This window comes from Engystomops pustulosus, unplaced genomic scaffold, assembly GCF_040894005.1.
Source record: "Engystomops pustulosus unplaced genomic scaffold, aEngPut4.maternal MAT_SCAFFOLD_183, whole genome shotgun sequence".
Classification (NCBI taxonomy): domain Eukaryota; kingdom Metazoa; phylum Chordata; class Amphibia; order Anura; family Leptodactylidae; genus Engystomops; species Engystomops pustulosus.
This window is the reverse complement of record NW_027285063.1, coordinates 140723-167847: the sequence shown is the minus strand read 5'-3', so window position 1 is coordinate 167847 and position 27125 is coordinate 140723. Positions and strand designations below refer to the sequence as shown.

Sequence of the window (27125 nt, the reverse complement as noted above, 5' to 3'; positions counted from 1 at the left end):
GTGTGTGCCGCAAGATACAACAATAGGGAATTATCCTCTTCTAGACATATCTATGTCCACTAGCACAGGAAAATCTCTCTATACCACAATTATAATCCTTCCGATTGCACCTATAACTAAACGACACTAGGTGGCAGTAGAGTGTTAAAAGTTATCTTGATGTAGGGACTCCGATGTGCTCAATACCTATTACCCGTACACCCATCGAAACCCTGTGAACCTTTACCTTATCCAAGAGAAATACACGGAAAGACGCCTTTGAAGTTGGAATATGGCGGCCACAGCAGCCTCTTTATTAACAAACATACAAAGGGAATTTAAATATATTAACATAAATAACATGTTGCAATTGAACATTTATAAACTATACATGAAAAACCTGCAGAAAGAAGGTCTATGAGGGCCGGCGAGAAGAGAGTGTACGCAATATTCCCCACGCCGCACCGCTCCGGCTCGTGGGGTGACCAAACACTCGTTCTTCCCAAAACCAGTTCCACCTGTATCATGCTTCACCCCACTGGCCCTCATAGACCCCGCCACAGGCTGCGTGACAATTTAGATAACATTTACCCAGCTCACCAAAGGGTTAGGTGGGTGTTCGGTTCCCTGTCGTCGTGGCAAGAGGAAGAAGGGGCCGTCCCTGCCCCCCTTTTAAGAGCCGGGAGACTGCAGCTCCCGCGATATCTTCGGCGCGGGCATAAGCCCCGCCCCCTTAACCCCATCGCTCCGGTCCCCCTCATCATGACGGGCCTCCGCTACCGGCTCCGCCTCCTGGTCACTTCGGCCCTAACTTTTATTTAGAATTTAACTTTAAAAGATACAAAACATGGGTTTTTTCACTTAGTTTAAGAAATGCCATAGACTTATCTGGAAAAAAAAGTTTCAGGGGGTACAGCAAAAACATTTGTTTTAAAAACATAGAAAAGGTAGAAAAGTGTGGAAAGATTAAAAACTTAATGCACTAAACGGGAGGGACTAGCTGGTGAATATAAAATACTTACTTGCCCGGCCAAACAGAGGTTAGATTGCACCACTATCTTACTATTTTCCTTATCGCTGTGAAATCACTATCTAAGCAACGTATGTGTTTTTTTACCTTTCCTTTGGTGCAGAGTTAGATGGCGTGTGCCGGTCACCAGCATCAAGGTCCCAGCCTCGAGCCTTGTGTGGCACAAGATGTATAGTGTGTAGCACCGGCTGGAGTGTATACGATGTGTGAGTGCGGCACAGGCTGGAGTGTACAGCGTGTGTGCGGCACAGGCTGGAGTGTACAGCGTGTGTGTGCGGCACAGGCTGGAGTGTACAGCGTGTGTGCGGCACAGGCTGGAGTGTACAGCGTGTGTGTGCGGCACAGGCTGGAGTGTACAGCGTGTGTGTGCGGCACAGGCTGCAGTGTACAGCGTGTGTGTGCGGCACAGGCTGGAGTGTACACCGTGGGTGCGGCACAGGCTGGAGTGTACAGCGTGTGTGTGCGGCACAGGCTGGAGTGTACAGCGTGTGTGTGCGGCACAGGCTGCAGTGTACAGCGTGTGTGTGCGGCACAGGCTGGAGTGTACAGCGTGTGGGTGCGGCACAGGCTGCAGTGTACAGCGTGGGTGCGGCACAGGCTGCAGTGTACACCGTGGGTGCGGCACAGGCTGCAGTGTACACCGTGGGTGCGGCACAGGCTGCAGTGTACACCTTGGGTGCGGCACAGGCTGCAGTGTACACCGTGGGTGCGGCACAGGCTGCAGTGTACACCGTGGGTGCGGCACAGGCTGCAGTGTACACCGTGGGTGCGGCACAGGCTGCAGTGTACACCGTGGGTGCGGCACAGGCTGCAGTGTACACCGTGTGCGTGGCACAGGCTGGAGTGTACACCGTGTGCGTGGCACAGGCTGCAGTGTACACCGTGGGTGCGGCACAGGCTGCAGTGTACACCGTGGGTGCGGCACAGGCTGCAGTGTACACCGTGGGTGCGGCACAGGCTGCAGTGTACACCGTGGGTGCGGCACAGGCTGCAGTGTACACCGTGGGTGCGGCACAGGCTGCAGTGTACACCGTGGGTGCGGCACAGGCTGCAGTGTACACCGTGGGTGCGGCACAGGCTGGAGTGTACACCGTGGGTGCGGCACAGGCTGCAGTGTACACCGTGGGTGCGGCACAGGCTGCAGTGTACACCGTGGGTGCGGCACAGGCTGCAGTGTACACCGTGGGTGCGGCACAGGCTGGAGTGTACACCGTGGGTGCGGCACAGGCTGGAGTGTACACCGTGGGTGCGGCACAGGCTGGAGTGTACACCGTGGGTGCGGCACAGGCTGCAGTGTACACCGTGTGCGTGGCACAGGCTGGAGTGTACACCGTGGGTGCGGCACAGGCTGGAGTGTACACCGTGGGTGCGGCACAGGCTGGAGTGTACACCGTGGGTGCGGCACAGGCTGCAGTGTACACCATGTGCGGGGCACAGGCTGGAGTGTATACCGTGTGCGTGGCACAGGCTGGAGTGTATACCGTGTGTGCGGCACAGGCTGCAGTGTACACCGTGGGTGCGGCACAGGCTGCAGTGTACACCATGTGCGGGGCACAGGCTGGAGTGTATACCTTGTGTGCGGCACAGAATGGAGTTTTAATCCATTAGTACCAAGTAAATGTCGCGAGAATATTTTTTGCTAACACTAAGCCCTGGCTAATGGGTTCCTGGTGCCCCTTCTACATGAATCTGCCGCCTCCTGCACTGTCCCGACAGAGGGCACAACTTTTTTTTGGTGCACCTTTAACATGCGGCTTGCGACACATTTCTGTTGGACTCTGCATGATAAATGTGGCGCACGGACTGAGCACCGGACGCCCCTCAGTGCAGAAATGTGTCGTGTGAAGAATAGAGCAGACGAGACCAACGTGCCGACACTTCCCAATAAATGTACAAGCAATTTACACCAGAAAGAGCCGGCAAAGGTCTCCAGGAGGAGGAGGAGGAGGAGGAGGGTGACTGCTTGTAGATAATAACTGGGAGACTTTTCCCACCTCTGTATCCAGAATGTGGAGCAGACAGGACCAGAGCTCCGGAGATGAGATGCAGGAACTTAGTGATGTGAGGGAAGACCTGGGTTATTCGCCACCGACACAGCCACCGACACAGCCACCGACACAGCCACCGCCACCGACACAGCCACCGACACAGCTACAGCCACCGATACAGCCACCGATACAGCCATAGTCACCGATACAGCCATAGCCACCGATACAGCCATAGCCACCGATACAGCCATAGCCACCGATACAGCCATAGCCACCGATACAGCCATAGCCACCGATACAGCCATAGCCACCGATACAGCCATAGTCACCGATACAGCCATAGTCACCGATACAGCCATAGTCACCGATACAGCCATAGTCACCGATACAGCCATAGTCACCGATACAGCCATAGTCACCGATACATCCATAGCCACCGATACATCCATAGCCACCGATACATCCATAGCCACCGATACATCCATAGTCACCGATACATCCATAGTCACCGATACATCCATAGTCACCGATACATCCATAGTCACCGATACATCCATAGTCACCGATACATCCATAGCCACCGATACATCCATAGCCACCGATACATCCATAGTCACCGATACATCCATAGTCACCGATACATCCATAGTCACTGATACATCCATAGTCACCGATACATCCATAGTCACCGATACATCCATAGTCACTGATACATCCATAGTCACCGATACATCCATAGTCACTGATACATCCATAGTCACTGATACATCCATAGTCACTGATACATCCATAGTCACTGATACATCCATAGTCACTGATACATCCATAGCCACTGATACATCCATAGTCACCGATACATCCATAGTCACCGATACATCCATAGTCACCGATACATCCATAGTCACTGATACATCCATAGTCACTGATACATCCATAGTCACTGATACATCCATAGCCACTGATACATCCATAGTCACTGATACATCCATAGTCACTGATACATCCATAGTCACCGATACATCCATAGTCACCGATACATCCATAGTCACTGATACATCCATAGTCACCGATACATCCATAGTCACTGATACATCCATAGTCACTGATACATCCATAGTCACTGATACATCCATAGTCACTGATACATCCATAGTCACTGATACATCCATAGCCACTGATACATCCATAGTCACCGATACATCCATAGTCACCGATACATCCATAGTCACCGATACATCCATAGTCACTGATACATCCATAGTCACTGATACATCCATAGTCACTGATACATCCATAGCCACTGATACATCCATAGTCACTGATACATCCATAGTCACTGATACATCCATAGTCACCGATACATCCATAGTCACCGATACATCCATAGTCACTGATACATCCATAGTCACCGATACATCCATAGTCACTGATACATCCATAGTCACTGATACATCCATAGTCACTGATACATCCATAGTCACTGATACATCCATAGTCACTGATACATCCATAGCCACTGATACATCCATAGTCACCGATACATCCATAGTCACCGATACATCCATAGTCACCGATACATCCATAGTCACTGATACATCCATAGTCACTGATACATCCATAGTCACTGATACATCCATAGCCACTGATACATCCATAGTCACTGATACATCCATAGTCACTGATACATCCATAGTCACCGATACATCCATAGTCACCGATACATCCATAGTCACTGATACATCCATAGTCACCGATACATCCATAGTCACCGATACATCCATAGTCACCGATACATCCATAGTCACTGATACATCCATAGCCACTGATACATCCATAGTCACTGATACATCCATAGTCACCGATACATCCATAGTCACTGATACATCCATAGTCACTGATACATCCATAGTCACTGATACATCCATAGTCACTGATACATCCATAGTCACCGATACATCCATAGTCACCGATACATCCATAGTCACTGATACATCCATAGTCACCGATACATCCATAGTCACCGATACATCCATAGTCACTGATACATCCATAGCCACTGATACATCCATAGTCACTGATACAGCCATAGCCACCGATACATCCATAGTCACCGATACATCCATAGTCACCGATACATCCATAGTCACCGATACATCCATAGTCACCGATACATCCATAGTCACCGATACATCCATAGTCACCGATACATCCATAGCCACTGATACATCCATAGTCACTGATACATCCATAGTCACTGATACATCCATAGCCACTGATACATCCATAGTCACTGATACATCCATAGTCACTGATACATCCATAGTCACTGATACAGCCATAGCCACCGATACATCCATAGTCACCGATACATCCATAGTCACCGATACATCCATAGTCACCGATACATCCATAGTCACCGATACATCCATAGTCACCGATACATCCATAGTCACCGATACATCCATAGTCACCGATACATCCATAGTCACTGATACATCCATAGTCACTGATACATCCATAGTCACCGATACATCCATAGTCACCGATACATCCATAGTCACCGATACATCCATAGTCACCGATACATCCATAGTCACCGATACATCCATAGTCACCGATACATCCATAGTCACCGATACATCCATAGTCACCGATACTTCCATAGCCACCGATACATCCATAGTCACTGATACATCCATAGTCACTGATACATCCATAGCCACTGATACATCCATAGTCACCGATACATCCATAGTCACCGATACATCCATAGTCACCGATACATCCATAGCCACCGATACATCCATAGTCACTGATACATCCATAGTCACTGATACATCCATAGCCACTGATACATCCATAGTCACCGATACATCCATAGTCACCGATACATCCATAGTCACTGATACATCCATAGTCACCGATACATCCATAGTCACCGATACATCCATAGTCACTGATACATCCATAGCCACTGATACATCCATAGTCACTGATACAGCCATAGCCACCGATACATCCATAGTCACCGATACATCCATAGTCACCGATACATCCATAGTCACTGATACATCCATAGTCACCGATACATCCATAGTCACTGATACATCCATAGCCACTGATACATCCATAGTCACTGATACATCCATAGTCACTGATACATCCATAGCCACTGATACATCCATAGTCACTGATACATCCATAGTCACTGATACATCCATAGTCACTGATACAGCCATAGCCACCGATACATCCATAGTCACCGATACATCCATAGTCACTGATACATCCATAGTCACTGATACATCCATAGTCACCGATACATCCATAGTCACCGATACATCCATAGCCACCGATACATCCATAGTCACTGATACATCCATAGTCACCGATACATCCATAGTCACTGATACATCCATAGCCACTGATACATCCATAGTCACTGATACATCCATAGTCACTGATACATCCATAGCCACTGATACATCCATAGTCACTGATACATCCATAGTCACTGATACATCCATAGTCACTGATACAGCCATAGCCACCGATACATCCATAGTCACCGATACATCCATAGTCACTGATACATCCATAGTCACTGATACATCCATAGCCACCGATACATCCATAGCCACTGATACATCCATAGCCACTGATACAGCCATAGCCACTGATATAGTATAGTGATCCCTCTGTGATTGTTAATGATTGATGACACTTGTAGATGATACTTGTTGCTGCTGTAATACTGACACCTGTCGGTGCTGGTCAGAAATTCAGTAGCACATGACCCGGCGATGACTGAGGTCCAGGCCTGGGAAAAAACCCATACACTTCTAGCCTAACCACCCATCTACCTAATAAAAACACAGAGACAATTTTCTGTTGGAAAGATGAATGGTCACAGCTTTATTAACAATTGTTGAATACAATCTGAAATAGAAAAAATACAGTTCCTCAAATGTCATAATATAAATAACAACCACATAATGATGGCTGAGTTCTTGGCAACACCACTACAATTCGCATGCCTTCCAGGCTAAACGCAAAAACTTTCAGTATAAGTTATAGTCTCCAGAAACCAAATTGCACGCTCAGCGCACGAGAACCACACCCCCAGCTCCACTTGCCGCCAACCTCCTAGCTCAGTGGCGTGTGGCCCTAGACCAACCATTGGAGACTAGAACACCACCTTCCTCCCGGTAAAGCCCCCCGGGGAAAAACCGTTATTGTTCTCAAACCACCAAACTTATTATAGTGATTAAATTGCATAACCACAGAAATTTAAATGCACTAACTGGGTATTGCCAAGAACCCGCCACGCATGGCCACCTGACCCCTTAGGTGGCCATGCTACCCCACAACCTCACGCAAAACTCAGCCACTTCAGACAAACCAAAATTAAAAATGTCCAGGCCCACATCCGTGAGGTGCACCCCGTCTGGGCCTGTGTAACTGACGTCCTCATCCAACAACGAATGCCGAACCACCAAACCCCCATTCAGACGGACAAACTTAGCCACACTCTTGTTGATTTTCACTCTACAGCGATTCAGAGCTGCCACCGAATTCGCATTGCGCCACCTTTCCCGCCTGATGATGTCCGACCACACTATCAGCATGTTGGGATGACTGTCCCATATGCATAACAAGTCCCTTTTTATGGATTTTATCATAGGGCGCATAGGGAAACTGCCTATATCATTCCCACCTGCATGTAATAGTAACACATCAGGCGGACCCCATCTCCGGAAGTTCTCTTGCAATTTTTGCCTTACCCTCCCCCACGTGAGGCCTCTGTAGCCTAACCAATGTACACTTACCTGGTCGGGGTTAAGCCCTAAGGACCTACCACACAACCGCAACCTCGCCCTCCTTTCGGCCCAATAGACGAAAGAATGGCCAAACACCCAAATGACACATTTCTTCCCACCTGGTAAATAAACAACATATGTAATAAAGGGGGTGGGCCGCAACCTGCCGCCCCCCCCCCAACAATCAGGGCCAACAACAGTGACCCAAGCTAGCGCTCCAACAGTCTCATCCTCACATAAGACTTAAAGCGCTGTGACTCCCATCTACCTATCCTCTTTATGTCCTCCTCCCGGAGACCCCACCGCGCTGTGCCAATCCTGAAGGAGTACGAATTATACTCACTTGGGCATAAACCAATCCTTGAAATGCATTTTTTTTAAAATTGATACAAACTGATATCGTGACAATGACGACCCATCCTCATGCACTAACAATGAATCACTGCCCTGCCGTCTAACTTCCATGAATGACTCCAAACCTTCAACCGGACATGCAACACAACCCGACATACGGCCCAGCTTAACCAAAAAACCCTTACCCCCTTTGTCAGTTTTTGACCCAAATAACCAAATACGAACCTCCTGTGCACCCCAAGACACATGCCTCAATTGAATGCCGCCAGGCGACCCCCGGCTATCACTCACCAATTCCCCAATCCGAAATGCTCCAAAAAATGCCCAAGAATAAGCCAGATGAAACAAACGAACCTCATATGCCGAATGACAAACCCCCTGCAACTGCCCCAGTACCTCTCCCAAAATCTGCAACGAAACAGGTCTTCTACCGTCCGCCCTCACTCCCTTTGCAGCAAAGCCCTTTACAGCTCGGCGTAACATAAATGACTGAGTAACATCCTCTCCCCCAGCCAGCCTGAAGAGAAATGACAATGCAGATAAATGTTTTTTAACTGTTGCCCCAGACACACCACTATCGAACAGGTTTAACATAAAACAAAACAGCACCTGACCTACTGCCCCCCATGCCTTCCAACTCACAAACATCCGTGAACTCGAACCAAGCCCTCCATACCTTCTGATAAGCCGCCCCCGTTGACGGCGCCAAAGACTTCCTTACCCACTGCAAGAACCTTACCACACTAGGTCCCACAAATGCCCTGGACATGGCAAAGGGTCCTTCGATGCCCCCGGATCCAACTCCCGAAACCTGTCCAACTGTAAACGAGATAGCGCATCAGCAATGTTGTTTTCCACCCCCAGAATATGCACTGCCCTAAACAACACGTTCCATTCCAAACACTGCAGCACCAGCCGCTGAAGCAAAACCACCACCGGCGGGGAGGACGCTGTCTGCCTACTTATGACCTAAACCACCGCCATATTATCGCAATGACAAACACCACTTTTGCTATAGAGCCGCCGACCCCAAAGCTCCACTGCCACTACAATAGGGAACAATTCCAGCAGACACAAGTTGGCCGTGAGCCCCTTCTCCACCCACCTAGTTGGGTCCCACACTCCACACTCCACTCCCCTTGACAGTAAGCCCCATAACCAATGGCCCCAGCTGCGTCTGTAAACAAATGCAAGGCTTCGTTGGACACTGGCTCACTCATCCACAAGGTTCTCCCATTATAGTTTATATATAGTTTAAAAACTGTCCCACACTCGCAAATCATCCCTAAGTTCTTTCCTCAAGCGTATCAGAAACTCAGGGCGCCGCCCACCCGACATTGCTTGCGCCAGTCTCCTACAAAAAACCCGCCCCATGGGCATAATTCTACAAGCAAAATTGAGTTTCCCCAACAACGACTGCAACTGTCTTAACGAAATTTTTGTTTTAACCAGTCCCTCCTGTACTGCCAGCCTCAGGCCATTCAACTTGTCCTCAGGCAGCCTGCATTCCATCGCCACAGAGTCAATCTCAATCCCCAGAAAGCATAATACCGTGGTCGGACCCTCCGTCTTGTCCCTCGCTAATGGCACCCCAAATTGTGAAAAAACGTCCTTCAATGTCTGCAAAAGAATCCTGCAGCCCCAACTGTCCTGTGGCCCAACACACAAAAAGTCATCCAAATAGTGGATCACACCCTTAAGACCCGACTCCCTTCGAATGACCCACTCCAGAAACGTACTAAAAGCCTCAAAGTAGGCGCACGAAATGGAGCAGCCCATTGGAAGGCACCCGTCTACATAAAATTGATTATCACAGAAACATCCTAGCAGGTGCATTGACTCAGGATGCACTGGCAGAAGACAAAAATGTCCGCCTTTGCCATCAATGCCCCTTTACCTGCTTCCCGAACCAATGCCACCGCCGCATCAGAGGTGTATGACACCGCTGTCAGTGCCGGGTCAATGTCATTATTTACCAACAACCCCATCGGGTATGATAAATGATGAATGAGGCGAAATTTTCCCGCCTCCTTCTTCGGCACCACCCCCAGCGGAGACACCCGCAACCCTTCAACTGGCGCCTCTGTAAACGGGCCTAACATTCTCCCCAAGCTAACTTCCTTGGTAATTTTTTCCCGCATGACCTCAGGATATTGGGCCACGGACTTCAAATTCTTAACAAACCCAACATGCCCCCCTTCTTTAAAAGGTATCCTAAAGCCTTCTTTAACCTCTTAACGCTCAGCGTCCGATATATCGGACGCTGAGCTCAGTGACTTAACGCTCAGCGTCCGATATATCGGACGCTGAGCCGATGCCGGTTCAGCTCAAGATTTGAGCCGAACCGACATCGGGAAACACGGGGTGCCGGCTGTAACTAATAGCCGGCACCCCAGTGTAACACCCGCGATCGGAGTTGTCTCTGATCGCGGGTGATTAACCCGTTAAATGCCGCGGTCATCGCGACCGCGGCATCTAACATGCATCTGGGGGGTCTTTCCCCCACGATCGGCCCGCCTGAATCATTTTCGGGGGGCACCGATCATTGCTACGGTATCACTGGGGTCCGATCTGGACCCCAGTGTTACCTGCAGGAACTGCCGGTAAGATGGCGTCTATGACGTCATCTTACTGGCAGAGTGCCACCCTATGCAAGTGCATAGGCTGACACTGATAATGCCCTGCAATACATAAGTATTGCAGGGTATTATTATGAACAAGCAATCAGATTATTGCTTGTTCATTTCCCATGGTGGAAAAAGTGGAAAAGTAAAAAAAAAAAATTATTCAATAAAAAAATAAAGTAATAAATCACCAAAAATGCCCAAAAGCCCCAAAACATATAAAGAGACATATAACTGAAAAAAAAAGTCTAAATCATAACACAAACCCCACATATATAGTATCACCGCGTCCGTAACAACCCGTAGAATAAAAATAAATAATTATTGAACCCGCACGATGAACGCCGTAAAAGAAAACTGTTATAAACCCTCCAAAAATTATGATTTTTACCTATTCAATCCCACAAAAAAAGCTATAAAATGCGATCAAAAAACCATATGTACTGCGACATGATACTGGTGCAAAGTACAACATGTCCCGCAAAAAACAAGCCATCAACCAGCTCCGTAGCCAAAAATGTAACAAAGTTATGCCACTTGGAAGATGGCAATAAAAAAATGATAGATTTTTCCCCACAATAGGGTTTTATTTTACAAATTTAGTAAAACGCAAGAAAATATATTCGTGTCTGGTATCCCCGTAATCGTATCGCCCCATAGAATAAAGATAACAGGATTATTAGGCTATACGGTGAACACCAAAAAAAAAAAAGTAAAAAAACCAGTAGAGAATTGATGCTTTTCTACTCCTGCTCTCAAAAAGAAGTTCCTAAATTTTCAACAATAGGTGATACCAACCCCAAAATGGTAACATTGGAAAAAGCATCTCATCCCGCAAAAAAATTGGCATCACATGGCCCTAATAGCACAAAAGTGAAAATTTTACAGCCTTCAAAGGAGGCCAATGAGGAAAGTAAAATCCTGGCAGCTGTAGGGTGCTCCTTCCCTTCTGCGCCTCACTGTGTGCCCATAAAACAAGTCACGGCCACATGTGGGGGGTCTCTGTACTCGGGAGAAATTGCAGAACAAATTGTATGGTGGGTTTTCTCTTTTTATCTTTTGGAAATGTGTAAATTTTAGTGCTAAATGAACGTATAAGGGAACAATATGACCATTCTAAATTTCGCCTCCATTTTGATGTAATTACTATGAAGATCTCAAGGGGTTAACAATCTTCGTAAAATCTGTTTCTGATAGCTTGAGGGGTGCAGATTTGAAATTGGGTTGATTATATAGGGGGGTTTTGATGCTAAATATGTAAATTTTCATTCAAAACTGTATTTATCCCCAAAATAGTCAATTCTGAAAATCCGGAAAAGCGATATTCGATTTGTAAGCCGCGTGACATCAAAATAAATTATCCAGACATTTCAAAAATGGTGAAAATGTAAAGTAGACAAATGGGAAATGTTATTCAGCAATTTATTTAGGTGGTAAATCTATCTGCCTGAAAACGCAATGATTTCAAATTTCAAAAATGGCAAATTTTTCAGAAAATTCATCATATTTTCTTTTTTTTTGTAAATAAACGCAAAACTTATCAGCCAAAATTTACCACTAAAATGAAGTACAACATGTGGGGAAAAAACAATCTCAGAATCGTTTTGATAAGTAACAGTGTTCAAAAGTTATAACCATATAAAGCGACGCATGTCAGAATCCAAAAAATGGGACTGAGCCTTAAGCTGTAAAATGGCTGCGTCCTTAAGGGGTTAAAACCCTCTTCCAGCAACCCCGCTTTTTCCTTATTTGGGTACATCCTTAGCCACGGAATCATTTCGCTGACCCGCACCGGAGTCGCCCCCTTTTTGAACCCCGTTACCCGAACGCTGCTGTCCTCCTTTTCCCCGCTTGAAACACTTAGCCAAGGGGTGGGTTGTTCCCCCACACCCAGAGCATTCGTGTCGAAATGAGCAAGATGAGCCCCATGAGCATGCGCCCTCATTAAATTTCCAGCACACACCTTTTTTAAACTTACCCGACGAGCCTCCCCCTTTTGCCCCGTCGGGTCCGGCCTGAAAGGACGACCCACTGTACCCTCCACTACCCCCGAACGGGTTTCTGACCGGTGTCCTCGGGGCGTTCATGATACTCATCCACAGAGCTATATCCCTTTGGTCCCACTCAACGACAGCGACGGCTGTACTGCCATCCTTTGCCTAAATTGCTCATCATATTGCATCCAAGCCGTACCCCCATACGTCTTGTAGGCATCCCAAATTGTGTCCAAATACCCAAATAGCCCCGAGCAGCACTCTGGATTCTTTTCCCCAATCACGCTCCCCATAATCGCGAAAGCATGCAGCCAATTCCATAAATTGCGTGGAATTAACCGATACCTTCTGCGTTCCTCATCCTCCTCTTTTCTATGCTCCTTCCCTTTTTCCCACTTTTCGATGCTAAACCGGTTCAGTGGCAACAACGTGAAAATATCTCACGCTTCCATATTTTTTCTTTTACCTCCTGTTTTAGATGACCCCCCCAGCGGTCCATTAAAACAAATATATAAACGACCTTTTGCCCCATCCAATACAGGTAAGGACTTTGACGCCCCCTCTTTCTCAGTCTGCACGCTAACCTCTGCCACTACATTCTGCCCCGCCGGCCTGGTCGTTACCGGCACCACTTGTGCCCCGGCTGCCGCCCCCCCGGACACTCCCTCCAAGCCCCCACCGGGCTACCCAACTGTGACCCCAGTGACGACTCCACCGATGTCAACAACCTTCTAAAACCTTGAAATAAGTCCCCAACCGCCCCCAAATATATATTGCTTGTGTTGGCCTGCCCCGTAGGTACCAATGCCCTGTCCCAACTACCTCCTTGTTCTGTGTGTGTGACATGTGTTGCTTGTGCTGTAGAACCCCCACCTGGTTGTAGCAAGCTGCCGCTAAACGACGCCGGCGCAGATCCAGCCTCCCACGCAGTCTGTCCAGACCCTGCCGCCGCTGCAGCTCCAGCCGCAGCATCTCTTCCAGCTCCATCACCTGGCGTAGCCACTCCCACGGCCCTCCGCAGAACGCCCATCACTGCTCCATCCGAGCCACCTCTCTCCTGCAAAGGAAAAAACACGGACGAAACACCCTGGTACATATCAACATTCCCCCCAGGAGGCGCTGCAGATGCCACCTGTAAACCCCTGTCGCTGTTGGGCCCTCCAGAATACTGATGGAGCCCCCCAGCGGCCCTAAGCCCGCCCTCACTAAACCCCTGCGGCTGCACCACCACATTTACACTCCCAGGAGTGACCACCGATCCTAGTGTCACCCCCGCTACCCGGCCACAAGTGAAGCCGCTGGCCTGACCTCACGCTGCTCCGTGGATTGCGCCCAAGGTGCCCCCGCCTCCTGCTGCCTTGCCGCCTGCCTGTCTAATTCCTGAGCAGCCGCCCAACCTGGCTGCCCGGCACCCGTCCGCCGATCACCCAGCTCTCCCCTGGGAAGGCCGGCCTCGATCGCTTGCCTCCCCGCTGAAGCACCCGCAGCCTCCCCCTGCCGCCTGGCTGCCGCCTGCTGCCTGTCACTACTCACCGCCGGCCTAGTGGTAGCGCTGCCCGGGCTCCTCCGGTCCGGACTTCCCATCTTCCTCGTCACTTCCGGTCGCCGCGCCGAGGCCACACCTCCTCTTCCGGTTCCCTTTGCGCCTCTTCCCCGGACCTCCCGTCGCCATCTTGGACACGCCGCTCCGGACCGCCATCCCACCTCGTCTGCTGTCTCTGGACACCGCTGACGCCGACCTGGCTCTCTTCCTCTGCGCTGAGACCCCGCTGCGACGTCCTCCAGGAACTCCGGTAAGGCTCCTCCTCGGCGAACACCTCGGCAGTGATGGTGAGGGGCTCAACCGCACTGGCGGCCTCCTAGCCCGCACCGGCCTTTCCCCCGGGCTCTGCTCGCTATCGCCTGCTCCCCAGGCCACCATCTGGTCTTCGATCCATTCAGGGCCCCGCGCCTCCGCTTCCTCGCCAGAAAGGCCTCTAAAGCCGCCATTCCCACACTCCAACGCTCCAAGAAAAAACCTGACAAAAGAAAAACACTCGCCTCGATTCTGCACCCACCGCGGACAAAAAATTTTTCTGGCCAGAATGAGGCTTACCCTTCCTGCCAGCCCTTATAAGCCCTACTAACTCCTCCCCCCATTTTAAACCCCCTATCACCTCACACTGCATTTCCTCCCCCCAATAAGCTCAAACCCAAGTTTATAGCCCCCTCCCAGTCCAGCCAGTCATGCCCGCTCTCCGCCCACTTGCATCAGGCTCCGTGCTCACAAAACATGTGTGTTCCCAGTTACCGGTAAAAGAAAATGGCTGTCACAGGAAATAACAGGGACCAGGGCTCCAAAACCACACGAGCAGAGGGAGCGCATGTTCCTCCTGACCTGCAGGTGGCAGCAGAGCCCCAATATATGTTACATATATCAAGACTGAAGGCAGAACACAACGCAGTAATGTGAACAGCGGCATAACAAGATATATAACTGAGGAGAGCAGCGCAATTATCCGACAGAAGACTGGCACAAGGGCCTTAGTAACTGAGCCCCAATCTTTAAAAAAATATTTAAAATTAAATTAAAATGAAAATAAAAACTCCAAAAACTCAACACACCCTGATTATTAAACAGAAACTCCAGGTCATAGACGGCGTCCACCATACACCTAGATCCATAACATGAAACCCTCGCAGCCTCCTGTGACCCCTCGCAGCCTCCTGTGACCCCTCGCAGCCTCCTGTGAACCCTCGCAGCCTCCTGTGACCCCTCGCAGCCTCCTGTGACCCCTCGCAGCCCCCTGTGACTCCTCGCAGCCTCCTGTGACCCCTCGCAGCCTCCTGTGACCCCTCGCAGCCCCCTGTGACCCCTCGCAGCCCCCTGTGACCCCTCGCAGCCCCCTGTGACCCCTCGCAGCCTCCTGTGACCCCTCGCAGCCCCCTGTGAACCCTCGCAGCCTCCTGTGACCCCTCGCAGCCCCCTGTGACCCCTCGCAGCCTCCTGTGACCCCTCGCAGCCCCCTGTGACTCCTCGCAGTCCCCTGTGACCCCTCGCAGCCTCCTGTGACCCCTCGCAGCCTCCTGTGAACCCTCGCAGCCTCCTGTGACCCCTCGCAGCCCCCTGTGACCCCTCTCAGCCTCCTGTGAACCCTTGCAGCCTCCTGTGACCCCTCGCAGCCTCCTGTGACCCCTCGCAGCCTCCTGTGACCCCTCGCAGCCCCCTGTGACCCCTCGCAGCCCCCTGTGACCCCTCTCAGCCTCCTGTGACCCCTCGCAGCCCCCTGTGACCCCTCGCAGCCTCCTGTGACCCCTCGCAGCCTCCTGTGACCCCTCGCAGCCCCCTGTGACCCCTCGCAGCCTCCTGTGACCCCTCGCAGCCTCCTGTGACCCCTCGCAGCCCCCTGTGACCCCTCGCAGCCTCCTGTGACCCCTCGCAGCCTCCTGTGACCCCTCGCAGCCCCCTGTGACCCCTCGCAGCCTCCTGTGACCCCTCGCAGCCCCCTGTGACCCCTCGCAGTCCCCTGTGACCCCTCGCAGCCTCCTGTGACCCCTCGCAGCCTCCTGTGAACCCTCGCAGCCTCCTGTGACCCCTCGCAGCCCCCTGTGACCCCTCTCAGCCTCCTGTGAACCCTCGCAGCCTCCTGTGACCCCTCGCAGCCTCATGTGACCCCTCGCAGCCCCCTGTGACCCCTCGCAGCCCCCTGTGACCCCTCTCAGCCTCCTGTGACCCCTCTCAGGCCGGTTACACATTCACAATTTCTTTTGCCATTTTTGACACCAAAACCAGAGGTGGATCAGAAAGATTCGGGGGCCTCCCGTCCTCTCCAATGAGCCCCTGTCAGCTTCAGGCTGGGGTTACGTGGCACGTTATCGAACACATTGGGCAAAACACGTCATCACCTGCAGATTCGTGTTCTAAGCAGCAAGTGGCTTAAATATTCATAAAAAGATTGGGGTGAATTTATCAATGTGTCTCCCCCTGTCAGATTTATCGGCCCGTGTGTAACCCTCAGGGCGCGTTCACACGTTGCGCTTTGGTTGCGTTTTCATTGTGTTTTAAAACGCATTACAACAGCTGAGATGAGGTGATTTGCCTAACGCATTGTTATCGTGTGCGTTACCACATGTAAATAGTAATGTAATTAGGCAGATCCCCGCTCCTCAGCTGTTGTAATGCGTTTTAAAACACAATGAAAACGCAACCAAAGCGCAACGTGTGTTCTAGACGCTCTAAAATGTGTGAGACGATGTCACGCACCTTCCAATTTTTTGGGGGGGACTATATTTAGCCTCTTTTTGCAGAGAATTAACTAGTCAGAAAAGTGTCCAAAACAGGCGTGAAAGCGTTAATGTCGCTCGAGGCAATTCCGCTGGAGGAATCAATTCTTTTTTTCTTTAACCTGAATTGCCACTTTGTAATTGCCACGGGCAGCAGAAGGCACTAGCAGGACATGGCTTAGGGTGAGGCCACATGTGGCGTTTTTAGTCGGAGACGTGGTGCATACGCGGTGTCACTCTGCGACCATCCATGTAGCCTCCATTTTCTAAGCAGCAGCAGCCTGATATTACTGGGGTGGGAGCTTGCGGGCTTTGGGCTTTTCCAACCCAATAATACCAGCCTGCAACCACACCAGTACATGGCAGCGGTGGTGGGTACCGGGGCGGTGGCAGCAGTGGTGGGTACCGGGGCGGTGGCAGCGGTGGTGGGTACCGGGGCGGTGGCAGCGGTGGTGGGTACCGGGGTGGTGACAGCGGTGGTGGGTACCGGGGTGGTGGCAGCGCTGGGTACCGGGGTGGTGGCAGCGGTGGGTACCGGGGTGGTGGCAGCGCTGGGTATCGGGATGATGGCAGCGGTGGGTACCGGGATGATGGCAGCGGTGGGTACCGGGATGATGGAAGCTGTGGGAACCGGGATGGTGGCAGCGGTGGGTACCGGGATGATGGAAGCTGTGGGTACCGGGATGATGGAAGCTGTGGGTACCGGGATGGTGGCAGCGGTGGGTACCGGGATGGTGGCAGCGGTGGGTACCGGGATGGTGGCAGCGGTGGGTACCGGGATGATGGAAGCTGTGGGTACCGGGATGATGGAAGCTGTGGGTACCGGGATGGTGGCAGCGGTGGGTACCTGGATGGTGGCAGCGGTGGGTACCGGGATGGTGGCAGCGGTGGGTACCGGGATGATGGCAGCGGTGGGTACCGGGATGGTGGCAGCGGTGGGTACCGGGGTGGTGGCAGCGGTGGGTACCGGGATGATGGAAGCTGTGGGTACCGGGATGATGGAAGCTGTGGGTACCGGGATGATGGAAGCTATGGGTACCGGGATGGTGGCAGCGGTGGGTACCGGGATGGTGGCAGCGGTGGGTACCGGGATGGTGGCAGCGGTGGGTACCGGGATGGTGGCAGCGGTGGGTACCGGGATGATGGCTCAGTAATCGGTGATGTCTATTCAGCAGCAGTACGAAGGCAAATTTAAATTTTAAAAAAAAACTCCCCAAATATTCTGGTTAACCATTTTAATCCTGCAGCTGACCACATATATGGATTAGAAATCTATCTTGTCTATTCTTCTCTCCTCCTCCTGGGTCCAACGCTGATGGGGTGTATGGGCAGGGCCCTATGGCGCAGTGTACGCTATAAGACATGTTGTAAGTGCTCAATGGGGGAGATGGGTAACCGGGGGGCTGGGGGTCCGGAGTCGCCTGTGAATTTACCTGTGTGAATGGTTGCCGTCAGCAGCACAATTGTACGTCCTGCAGGGCGCAGTTGTGTGAATGGCCCCCAATGTACGGGATATGCGGAGATAATATGCACCTATGAGGTATAAGCTTTTCTTTCCTCGTAGATGACTACAGTCGGGTGAAGCTTATAACCACTGAGGAGGAGGAGGAGGATGCGGATTACATCAATGCCAACTACATTCCTGTAAGTTCTGCAGAACCCAATCCCCCCCCCTTTCCCCCATGCAGCAACACACATGTAGTTAGGGTTAGGCGTCCAGTCCTAGAGGATCGTGGAAAGGGTTTTATTGTATAACAAATTGAAGTAAAGTTAAACAATGATGCAACAATAACACGGCAGCAACAAATCGCCTCAGGAGAATCCGACAGCACAGCAAGACAGGTCACAACAAGATTCCCGAAATACATGGATATAACTATACAACATAAGAGCAGGAGAAAGGAGAGTGGGCGAGGGGCGAGGGGGCTGCATTCAAATGTCTTTCATCTGTCTCCTACAAAGATAATGTTCACACACAAACAGATTAGAGAAAAGTTAAGCAGAGTTTTTTCAGGGTATCATTCAGAATGAAGCTGAACCCCCCAACTAGTAGTGATATATAATCTGTATGTAGTGAGCTCCTCCTAGTGGTGGTGTATAATCTGTATGTAGTGATCTCCTCCTAGTGGTGGTGTATAATGTGTATGTAGTGATCTCCTCCTAGTGGTGGTGTATAATCTGTATGTAGTGAGCTCCTCCTAGTGGTGGTGTATAATGTGTATGTAGTGATCTCCCCCTAGTGGTGGTGTATAATGTGTATGTAGTGATCTCCCCCTAGTGGTGGTGTATAATCTGTATGTAGTGATCTCCCCCTAGTGGTGGTGTATAATGTGTATGTAGTGATCTCCCCCTAGTGGTGGTGTATAATCTGTATGTAGTGATCTCCCCCTAGTGGTGGTGTATAATGTGTATGTAGTGATCTCCCCCTAGTGGTGGTGTATAATGTGTATGTAGTGATCTCCCCCTAGTGGTGGTGTATAATCTGCATGTAGTGAGCTCCTCCTAGTGGTGGTGTATAATCTGTATGTAGTGAGCTCCTCCTAGTGGTGATGTATAATCTGTATGTAGTGATCTCCCCCTAGTGGTGATGTATAATGTGTATGTAGTGATCTCCGCCTAGTGGTGGTGTATAATGTGTATGTAGTGATCTCCTCCTAGTGGTGGTGTATAATGTGTATGTAGTGATCTCCTCCTAGTGGTGGTGTATAATGTGTATGTAGTGATCTCCTCCTAGTGGTGGTGTATAATCTGTATGTAGTGATCTCCCTCTAGTGGTGGTGTATAATGTGTATGTAGTGATCTCCTCCTAGTGGTGGTGTATAATCTGTATGTAGTGATCTCCTCCTACTGGTGGTGTATAATCTGTATGTAGTGATCTCCTCCTAGTGGTGGTGTATAATCTGTATGTAGTGATCTCCTCCTAGTGGTGGTGTATAATGTGTATGTAGTGATCTCCTCCTAGTGGTGGTGTATAATGTGTATGTAGTGATCTCTCCCTAGTGGTGGTGTATAATGTGTATGTAGTGATCTCCCCCTAGTGGTGGTGTATAATGTGTATGTAGTGATCTCCCCCTAGTGGTGGTGTATAATGTGTATGTAGTGATCTCCCCCTAGTGGTGGTGTATATTGTGTATGTAGTCATCTCCCCCTAGTGGTGGTGTATAATGTGTATGTAGTCATCTCCCCCTAGTGGTGGTGTATAATGTGTATGTAGTGATCTCCCCCTAGTGGTGGTGTATAATCTGTATGTAGTGATCTCCCCCTAGTGGTGGTGTATAATCTGTATGTAGTGATCTCCTCCTAGTGGTGATGTATAATCTGTATGTAGTGATCTCCCCCTAGTGGTGATGTATAATGTGTATGTAGTGATCTCCGCCTAGTGGTGGTGTATAATGTGTATGTAGTGATCTCCTCCTAGTGGTGGTGTATAATGTGTATGTAGTGATCTCCCCCTAGTGGTGGTGTAAAATCTGTATGTAGTGATCTCCTCCTAGTGGTGGTGTATAATGTGTATGTAGGGAGCTCCCCCTAGTGGTGGTGTATAATGTGTATGTAGTGAGCTCCCCCTAGTGGTGGTGTATAATCTGTATGTAGTGATCTCCCCCTAGTGGTGGTGTATAATGTGTATGTAGTCATCTCCCCCTAGTGGTGGTGTATAATGTGTATGCAGTGATCTCCTCCTAGTGGTGGTGTATAATGTGTATGTAGTGATCTCCTCCTAGTGGTGGTGTATAATGTGTATGTAGTGATCTCCTCCTAGTGGTGGTGTATAATGTGTATGTAGGGAGCTCCCCCTAGTGGTGGTGTATAATGTGTATGTAGTGAGCTCCCCCTAGTGGTGGTGTATAATCTGTATGTAGTGATCTCCCCCTAGTGGTGGTGTATAATGTGTATGTAGTGATCTCCCCCTAGTGGTGGTGTATAATGTGTATGCAGTGATCTCCTCCTAGTGGTGGTGTATAATGTGTATGTAGTGATCTCCTCCTAGTGGTGGTGTATAATCTGTATGTAGTGATCTCCTCCTAGTGGTGGTGTATAATGTGTATGTAGTGATCTCCCCCTAGTGGTGGTGTATAATGTGTATGTAGTGATCTCCCCCTACTGGTGGTGTATAATGTGTATGTAGTGATCTCCTCCTAGTGGTGGTGTATAATCTGTATGTAGTGATCTCCCCCTAGTGGTGGTGTATAATGTGTATGTAGTGATCTCCCCCTAGTGGTGGTGTATAATGTGTATGCAGGGAGCTCCCCCTAGTGGTGGTGTATAATGTGTATGTAGTGATCTCCTCCTAGTAGTGGTGTATAATGTGTATGTAGTGATCTCCTCCTAGTGGTGGTGTATAATCTGTATGTAGTGATCTCCTCCTAGTGGTGGTGTGTAATGTGTATGTAGTGATCTCCCCCTAGTGGTGGTGTATAATGTGTATGTAGTGATCTCCTCCTAGTGGTGGTGTATAATGTGTATGTAGTGATCTCCTCCTAGTGGTGGTGTATAATGTGTATGTAGTGATCTCCCCCTAGTGGTGGTGTATAATGTGTATGTAGTGATCTCCTCCTAGTAGTGGTGTATAATGTGTATGTAGTGATCTCCTCCTAGTGGTGGTGTATAATCTGTATGTAGTGATCTCCTCCTAGTGGTGGTGTATAATGTGCATGTAGTGATCTTCCCCTAGTGGTGGTGTATAATGTGTATGTAGTGATCTCCTCCTAGTGGTGGTGTATAATGTGTATGTAGTGATCTCCTCCTAGTGGTGGTGTATAATGTGTATGTAGTGATCTCCCCCTAGTGGTGGTGTATAATGTGTATGTAGTGATCTCCCCCTAGTGGTGGTGTATAATCTGTATGTAGTGATCTCTCCCTAGTGGTGGTGTATAATGTGTATGTAGTGATCTCCCCCTAGTGGTGGTGTATAATGTGTATGTAGTGATCTCCTCCTAGTGGTGGTGTATAATGTGTATGTAGTGATCTCCCCCTAGTGGTGGTGTATAATCTGTATGTAGTGATCTCTCCCTAGTGGTGGTGTATAATGTGTATGTAGTGATCTCCCCCTAGTGGTGGTGTATAATGTGTATGTAGTGATCTCCCCCTAGTGGTGGTGTATAATGTATATGTAGTGATCTCCCCCTAGTGGTGGTGTATAATGTGTATGTAGTGATCTCCTCCTAGTGGTGGTGTATAATGTGTATGTAGTGATCTCCCCCTAGTGGTGGTGTATAATGTGTATGTAGTGAGCTCCTCCTAGTGGTGATGTATAATCTGTATGTAGTGATCTCCCCCTAGTGGTGGTGTATAATGTGTATGTAGTGATCTCCCCCTAGTGGTGGTGTATAATCTGTATGTAGTGATCTCCCCCTAGTGGTGGTGTATAATGTGTATGTATTGATCTCCCCCTAGTGGTGGTGTATAATGTGTATGTAGTGATCTCCCCCTAGTGGTGGTGTATAATGTGTATGTAGTGATCTCCCCCTAGTGGTGGTGTATAATGTGTATGTAGTGATCTCCTCCTAGTGGTGATGTATAATCTGTATGTAGTGATCTCCCCCTAGTGGTGGTGTATAATCTGTATGTAGTGATCTCCCCCTAGTGGTGGTGTATAATGTGTATGTAGTGATCTCCTCCTAGTGGTGGTGTATAATGTGTATGTAGTGATCTCCCCCTAGTGGTGGTGTATAATGTGTATGTAGTGATCTCCCCCTAGTGGTGGTGTATAATGTGTATGTAGTGATCTCCTCCTAGTGGTGATGTATAATCTGTATGTAGTGATCTCCCCCTAGTGGTGGTGTATAATGTGTTTGTAGTGATCTCCCCCTAGTGGTGGTGTATAATGTGTATGTAGTGATCTCCCCCTAGTGGTGATGTATAATGTGTATGTAGTGATCTCCTCCTAGTGGTGGTGTATAATGTGTATGTAGTGATCTCCCCCTAGTGGTGGTGTATAATGTGTATGTAGTGATCTCCCCCTAGTGGTGGTGTATAATGTGTATGTAGTGATCTCCCCCTAGTGGTGGTGTATAATGTGTATGTAGTGATCTCCCCCTAGTGGTGGTGTATAATGTGTATGTAGTGATCTCCCCCTAGTGGTGGTGTATAATCTGTATGTAGTGATCTCCCCCTAGTGGTGGTGTATAATGTGTATGTAGTGATCTCCTCCTAGTGGTGATGTATAATCTGTATGTAGTGATCTCCCCCTAGTGGTGGTGTATAATCTGTATGTAGTGATCTCCCCCTAGTGGTGGTGTATAATGTGTATGTAGTGAGCTCCCTCTAGTGGTGGTGTATAATCTGTATGTAGTGATCTCCCCCTAGTGGTGGTGTATAATGTGTATGTAGTGATCTCCCCCTAGTGGTGGTGTATAATGTGTATGTAGTGATCTCCTCCTAGTGGTGGTGTATAATGTGTATGTAGTGATCTCCTCCTAGTGGTGGTGTATAATGTGTATGTAGTGATCTCCTCCTAGTGGTGGTGTATAATCTGTATGTAGTGATCTCCCCCTAGTGGTGGTGTATAATCTGTATGATTAGTGACATGGATAACTTACCTTCTTCTCTGATGCAGGGGTACAACTCCTTACAAGAATACATTGCAACGCAGGGGCCTCTTCCGGACACAAGAAACGACTTCTGGAAGATGATCCTCCAGCAGAAGTCACAAGTGGTGGTGATGCTGACTCAGTGCAATGAGAAGAGACGGGTAAATCCATGTAATTGGTCTGTGCCCCTGTCCCCGGACATTATCTCCCTCCTAGTCCACAGCCTTAGGCACAATAATCCCCATAAGGTAACAGGGGAACCCCATATTACAGATAAAGTAACAAACCAATCCAGCTCCTCATTAACCCCTCTCAGGATTGCTATACTATAGGGGCCACGTGGTGGTCTCATTGCCAAGTAGATCTCCCTCTTATTTGGGAACATTACACTATAAGTGGGACAGTGCACCCCCCAAATGACCCGTTATAATTGTGATCCCCACTTGTACATTGCAGATAAAATGTGACCACTACTGGCCATTTACTACCGAGCCGGTGACCTACGGAGACATAACGGTGGAGATGGTGTCCGAGGAGGAGCAGGCGGACTGGGCTTTGCGGGTCTTCAGAGTCTCACATGTGAGTAGTGGCCCGGTCACGGAGGAAACTACAGGTCCAAAAAGCTTTATACACTGCTGGTAAATTGGACCCTGGTCGTTGGAGTCCAGCTGGACCACCACAAGGGACTTGGCTAATTCAGGCACCTAAATCCATTCATACATCACTGAGGATTTCCTGAGAACTTCGTCCCTCTCACATCAGTATTCACCAGAACTGCCAAACCTGCATCGGGAGGGACAGATGTGTATGTGTCTGGTAGTACTGGCTGTATACAGGATGTGTCTGGTAGTAGCTGGACTGAGGTAGTACTGGCTGTATACAGGATGTGTCTGGTAGTACTGGCTGTATACAGGATGTGTCTGGTAGTAGCCGGTCTGAGGTAGTACTGGCTGTATACAGGATGTGTCTGGTAGTAGCTGGGCTGAGGTAGTACTGGCTGTATACAGGATGTGTCTGGTAGTAGCCGGGCTGAGGTAGTACTGGCTGTATACAGGATGTGTCTGGTAGTAGCTGGACTGAGGTAGTACTGGCTGTATACAGGATGTGTCTGGTAGTACTGGCTGTATACAGGATGTGTCTGGTAGTAGCTGGACTGAGGTAGTACTGGCTGTATACAGGATGTGTCTGGTAGTAGCTGGACTGAGGTAGTACTGGCTGTATACAGGATGTGTCTGGTAGTAGCTGGGCTGAGGTAGTACTGGCTGTATACAGGATGTGTCTGGTAGTAGCTGGGCTGTGGTAGTACTGGCTGTATACAGGATGTGTCTGGTAGTAGCCGGGCTGAGGTAGTACTGGCTGTATACAGGATGTGTCTGGTAGTAGCCGGGCTGAGGTAGTACTGGCTGTATACAGGATGTGTCTGGTAGTAGCTGGGCTGTGGTAGTACTGGCTGTATATAGGATGTGTCTGGTAGTAGCTGGGCTGAGGTAGTACTGGCTGTATACAGGATGTGTCTGGTAGTACTGGTTGTATACAAGATGTATCTGGTATTACTGGCTGTATACAGGATGTGTCTGGTAGTACTGGCTGTATACAGGATGTGTCTGGAAGTACTGGCTGTATACAGGATGTGTCTGATATTACTGGCTGTATACAGGATGTGTCTGGTGGTACTGGAAGTATACAGGATTTGTCTGGTAGTAGCCGGGCTGAGGTAGTACTGGCTGTATACAGGATGTGTCTGGTAGTAGCTGGGCTGAGGTAGTACTGGCTGTATACAGGATGTGTCTGGTAGTAGCCGGGCTGAGGTAGTACTGGCTGTATACAGGATGTGTCTGGTAGTAGCCGGGCTGAGGTAGTACTGGCTGTATACAGGATGTGTCTGGTAGTAGCCGGGCTGAGGTAGTACTGGCTGTATACAGGATGTGTCTGGTAGTAGCCGGGCTGAGGTAGTACTGGCTGTATACAGGATGTGTCTGGTAGTACTGGCTGTATACAGGATGTGTCTGGTAGTAGCTGGGCTGAGGTAGTACTGGCTGTATACAGGATGTGTCTGGAAGTAGCCGGGCTGAGGTAGTACTGGCTGTATACAGGATGTGTCTGGTAGTAGCTGGGCTGAGGTAGTACTGGCTGTATACAGGATGTGTCTGGTAGTAGCTGGACTGAGGTAGTACTGGCTGTATACAGGATGTGTCTGGTAGTAGCCGGGCTGAGGTAGTACTGGCTGTATACAGGATGTGTCTGGTAGTAGCCGGGCTGAGGTAGTACTGGCTGTATACAGGATGTGTCTGGTAGTAGCTGGGCTGAGGTAGTACTGGCTGTATACAGGATGTGTCTGGTAGTAGCTGGGCTGAGGTAGTACTGGCTATATACAGGATGTGTCTGGTAGTAGCCGGGCTGAGGTAGTACTGGCTGTATACAGGATGTGTCTGGTAGTAGCTGGGCTGAGGTAGTACTGGCTGTATACAGGATGTGTCTGGTAGTAGCTGGGCTGAGGTATTACTGGCTGTATATAGGATGTGTCTGGTAGTAGCCGGGCTGAGGTAGTACTGGCTGTATACAGGATGTGTCTGGTAGTAGCCAGGCTGAGGTAGTACTGGCTGTATACAGGATGTGTCTGGTAGTAGCCGGGCTGAGGTAGTACTGGCTATATACAGGATGTGTCTGGTAGTAGCCGGGCTGAGGTAGTACTGGCTGTATACAGGATGTGTCTGGTAGTAGCCGGGCTGAGGTAGTACTGGCTGTATACAGGATGTGTCTGGTAGTAGCTGGGATGAGGTAGTACTGGCTGTATACAGGATGTGTCTGGTAGTAGCCGGGCTGAGGTAGTACTGGCTGTATACAGGATGTGTCTGGTAGTAGCTGGGCTGAGGTATTACTGGCTGTATACAGGATGTGTCTGGTAGTAGCCGGGCTGAGGTAGTACTGGCTGTATACAGGATGTGTCTGGTAGTAGCCGGGCTGAGGTAGTACTGGCTGTATACAGGATGTGTCTGGTAGTAGCTGGGCTGAGGTAGTACTGGCTGTATACAGGATGTGTCTGGTAGTAGCCGGGCTGAGGTAGTACTGGCTGTATACAGGATGTGTCTGGTAGTAGCCAGGCTGAGGTAGTACTGGCTGTATACAGGATGTGTCTGGTAGTAGCCGGGCTGAGGTATTACTGGCTGTATACAGGATGTGTCTGGTAGTAGCTGGGCTGAGGTAGTACTGGCTGTATACAGGATGTGTCTGGTAGTAGCCGGGCTGAGGTAGTACTGGCTGTATACAGGATGTGTCTGGTAGTAGCCGGGCTGAGGTAGTACTGGCTGTATACAGGATGCGTCTGGTAGTAGCTGGGCTGAGGTAGTACTGGCTGTATACAGGTTGTGTCTGGTAGTAGCTGGGCTGTGGTAGTACTGGCTGTATATAGGATGTGTCTGGTAGTAGCTGGGCTGAGGTAGTACTGGCTGTATACAGGATGTGTCTGGTAGTAGCTGGGCTGTGGTAGTACTGGCTGTATATAGGATGTGTCTGGTAGTAGCTGGGCTGAGGTAGTACTGGCTG

General features: G+C 49.5%; 1 protein-coding gene across 1 annotated transcript in view; it reads left to right on the top strand.

The window, feature by feature from the left end:
* The window catches only part of LOC140108795 (receptor-type tyrosine-protein phosphatase O-like), a gene marked incomplete at its 5' end in the record, with an annotated part of 85161 nt that overhangs the window by 36764 nt on the left and 21272 nt on the right, over positions 1-27125 (top strand). The window contains 3 exons of the mRNA XM_072131961.1: positions 18617-18696; positions 23609-23743; positions 24039-24161. Coding sequence (XP_071988062.1) covers positions 18617-18696; positions 23609-23743; positions 24039-24161 — 338 coding nt within the window. The remainder of the gene's footprint in view (positions 1-18616; positions 18697-23608; positions 23744-24038; positions 24162-27125) is intronic.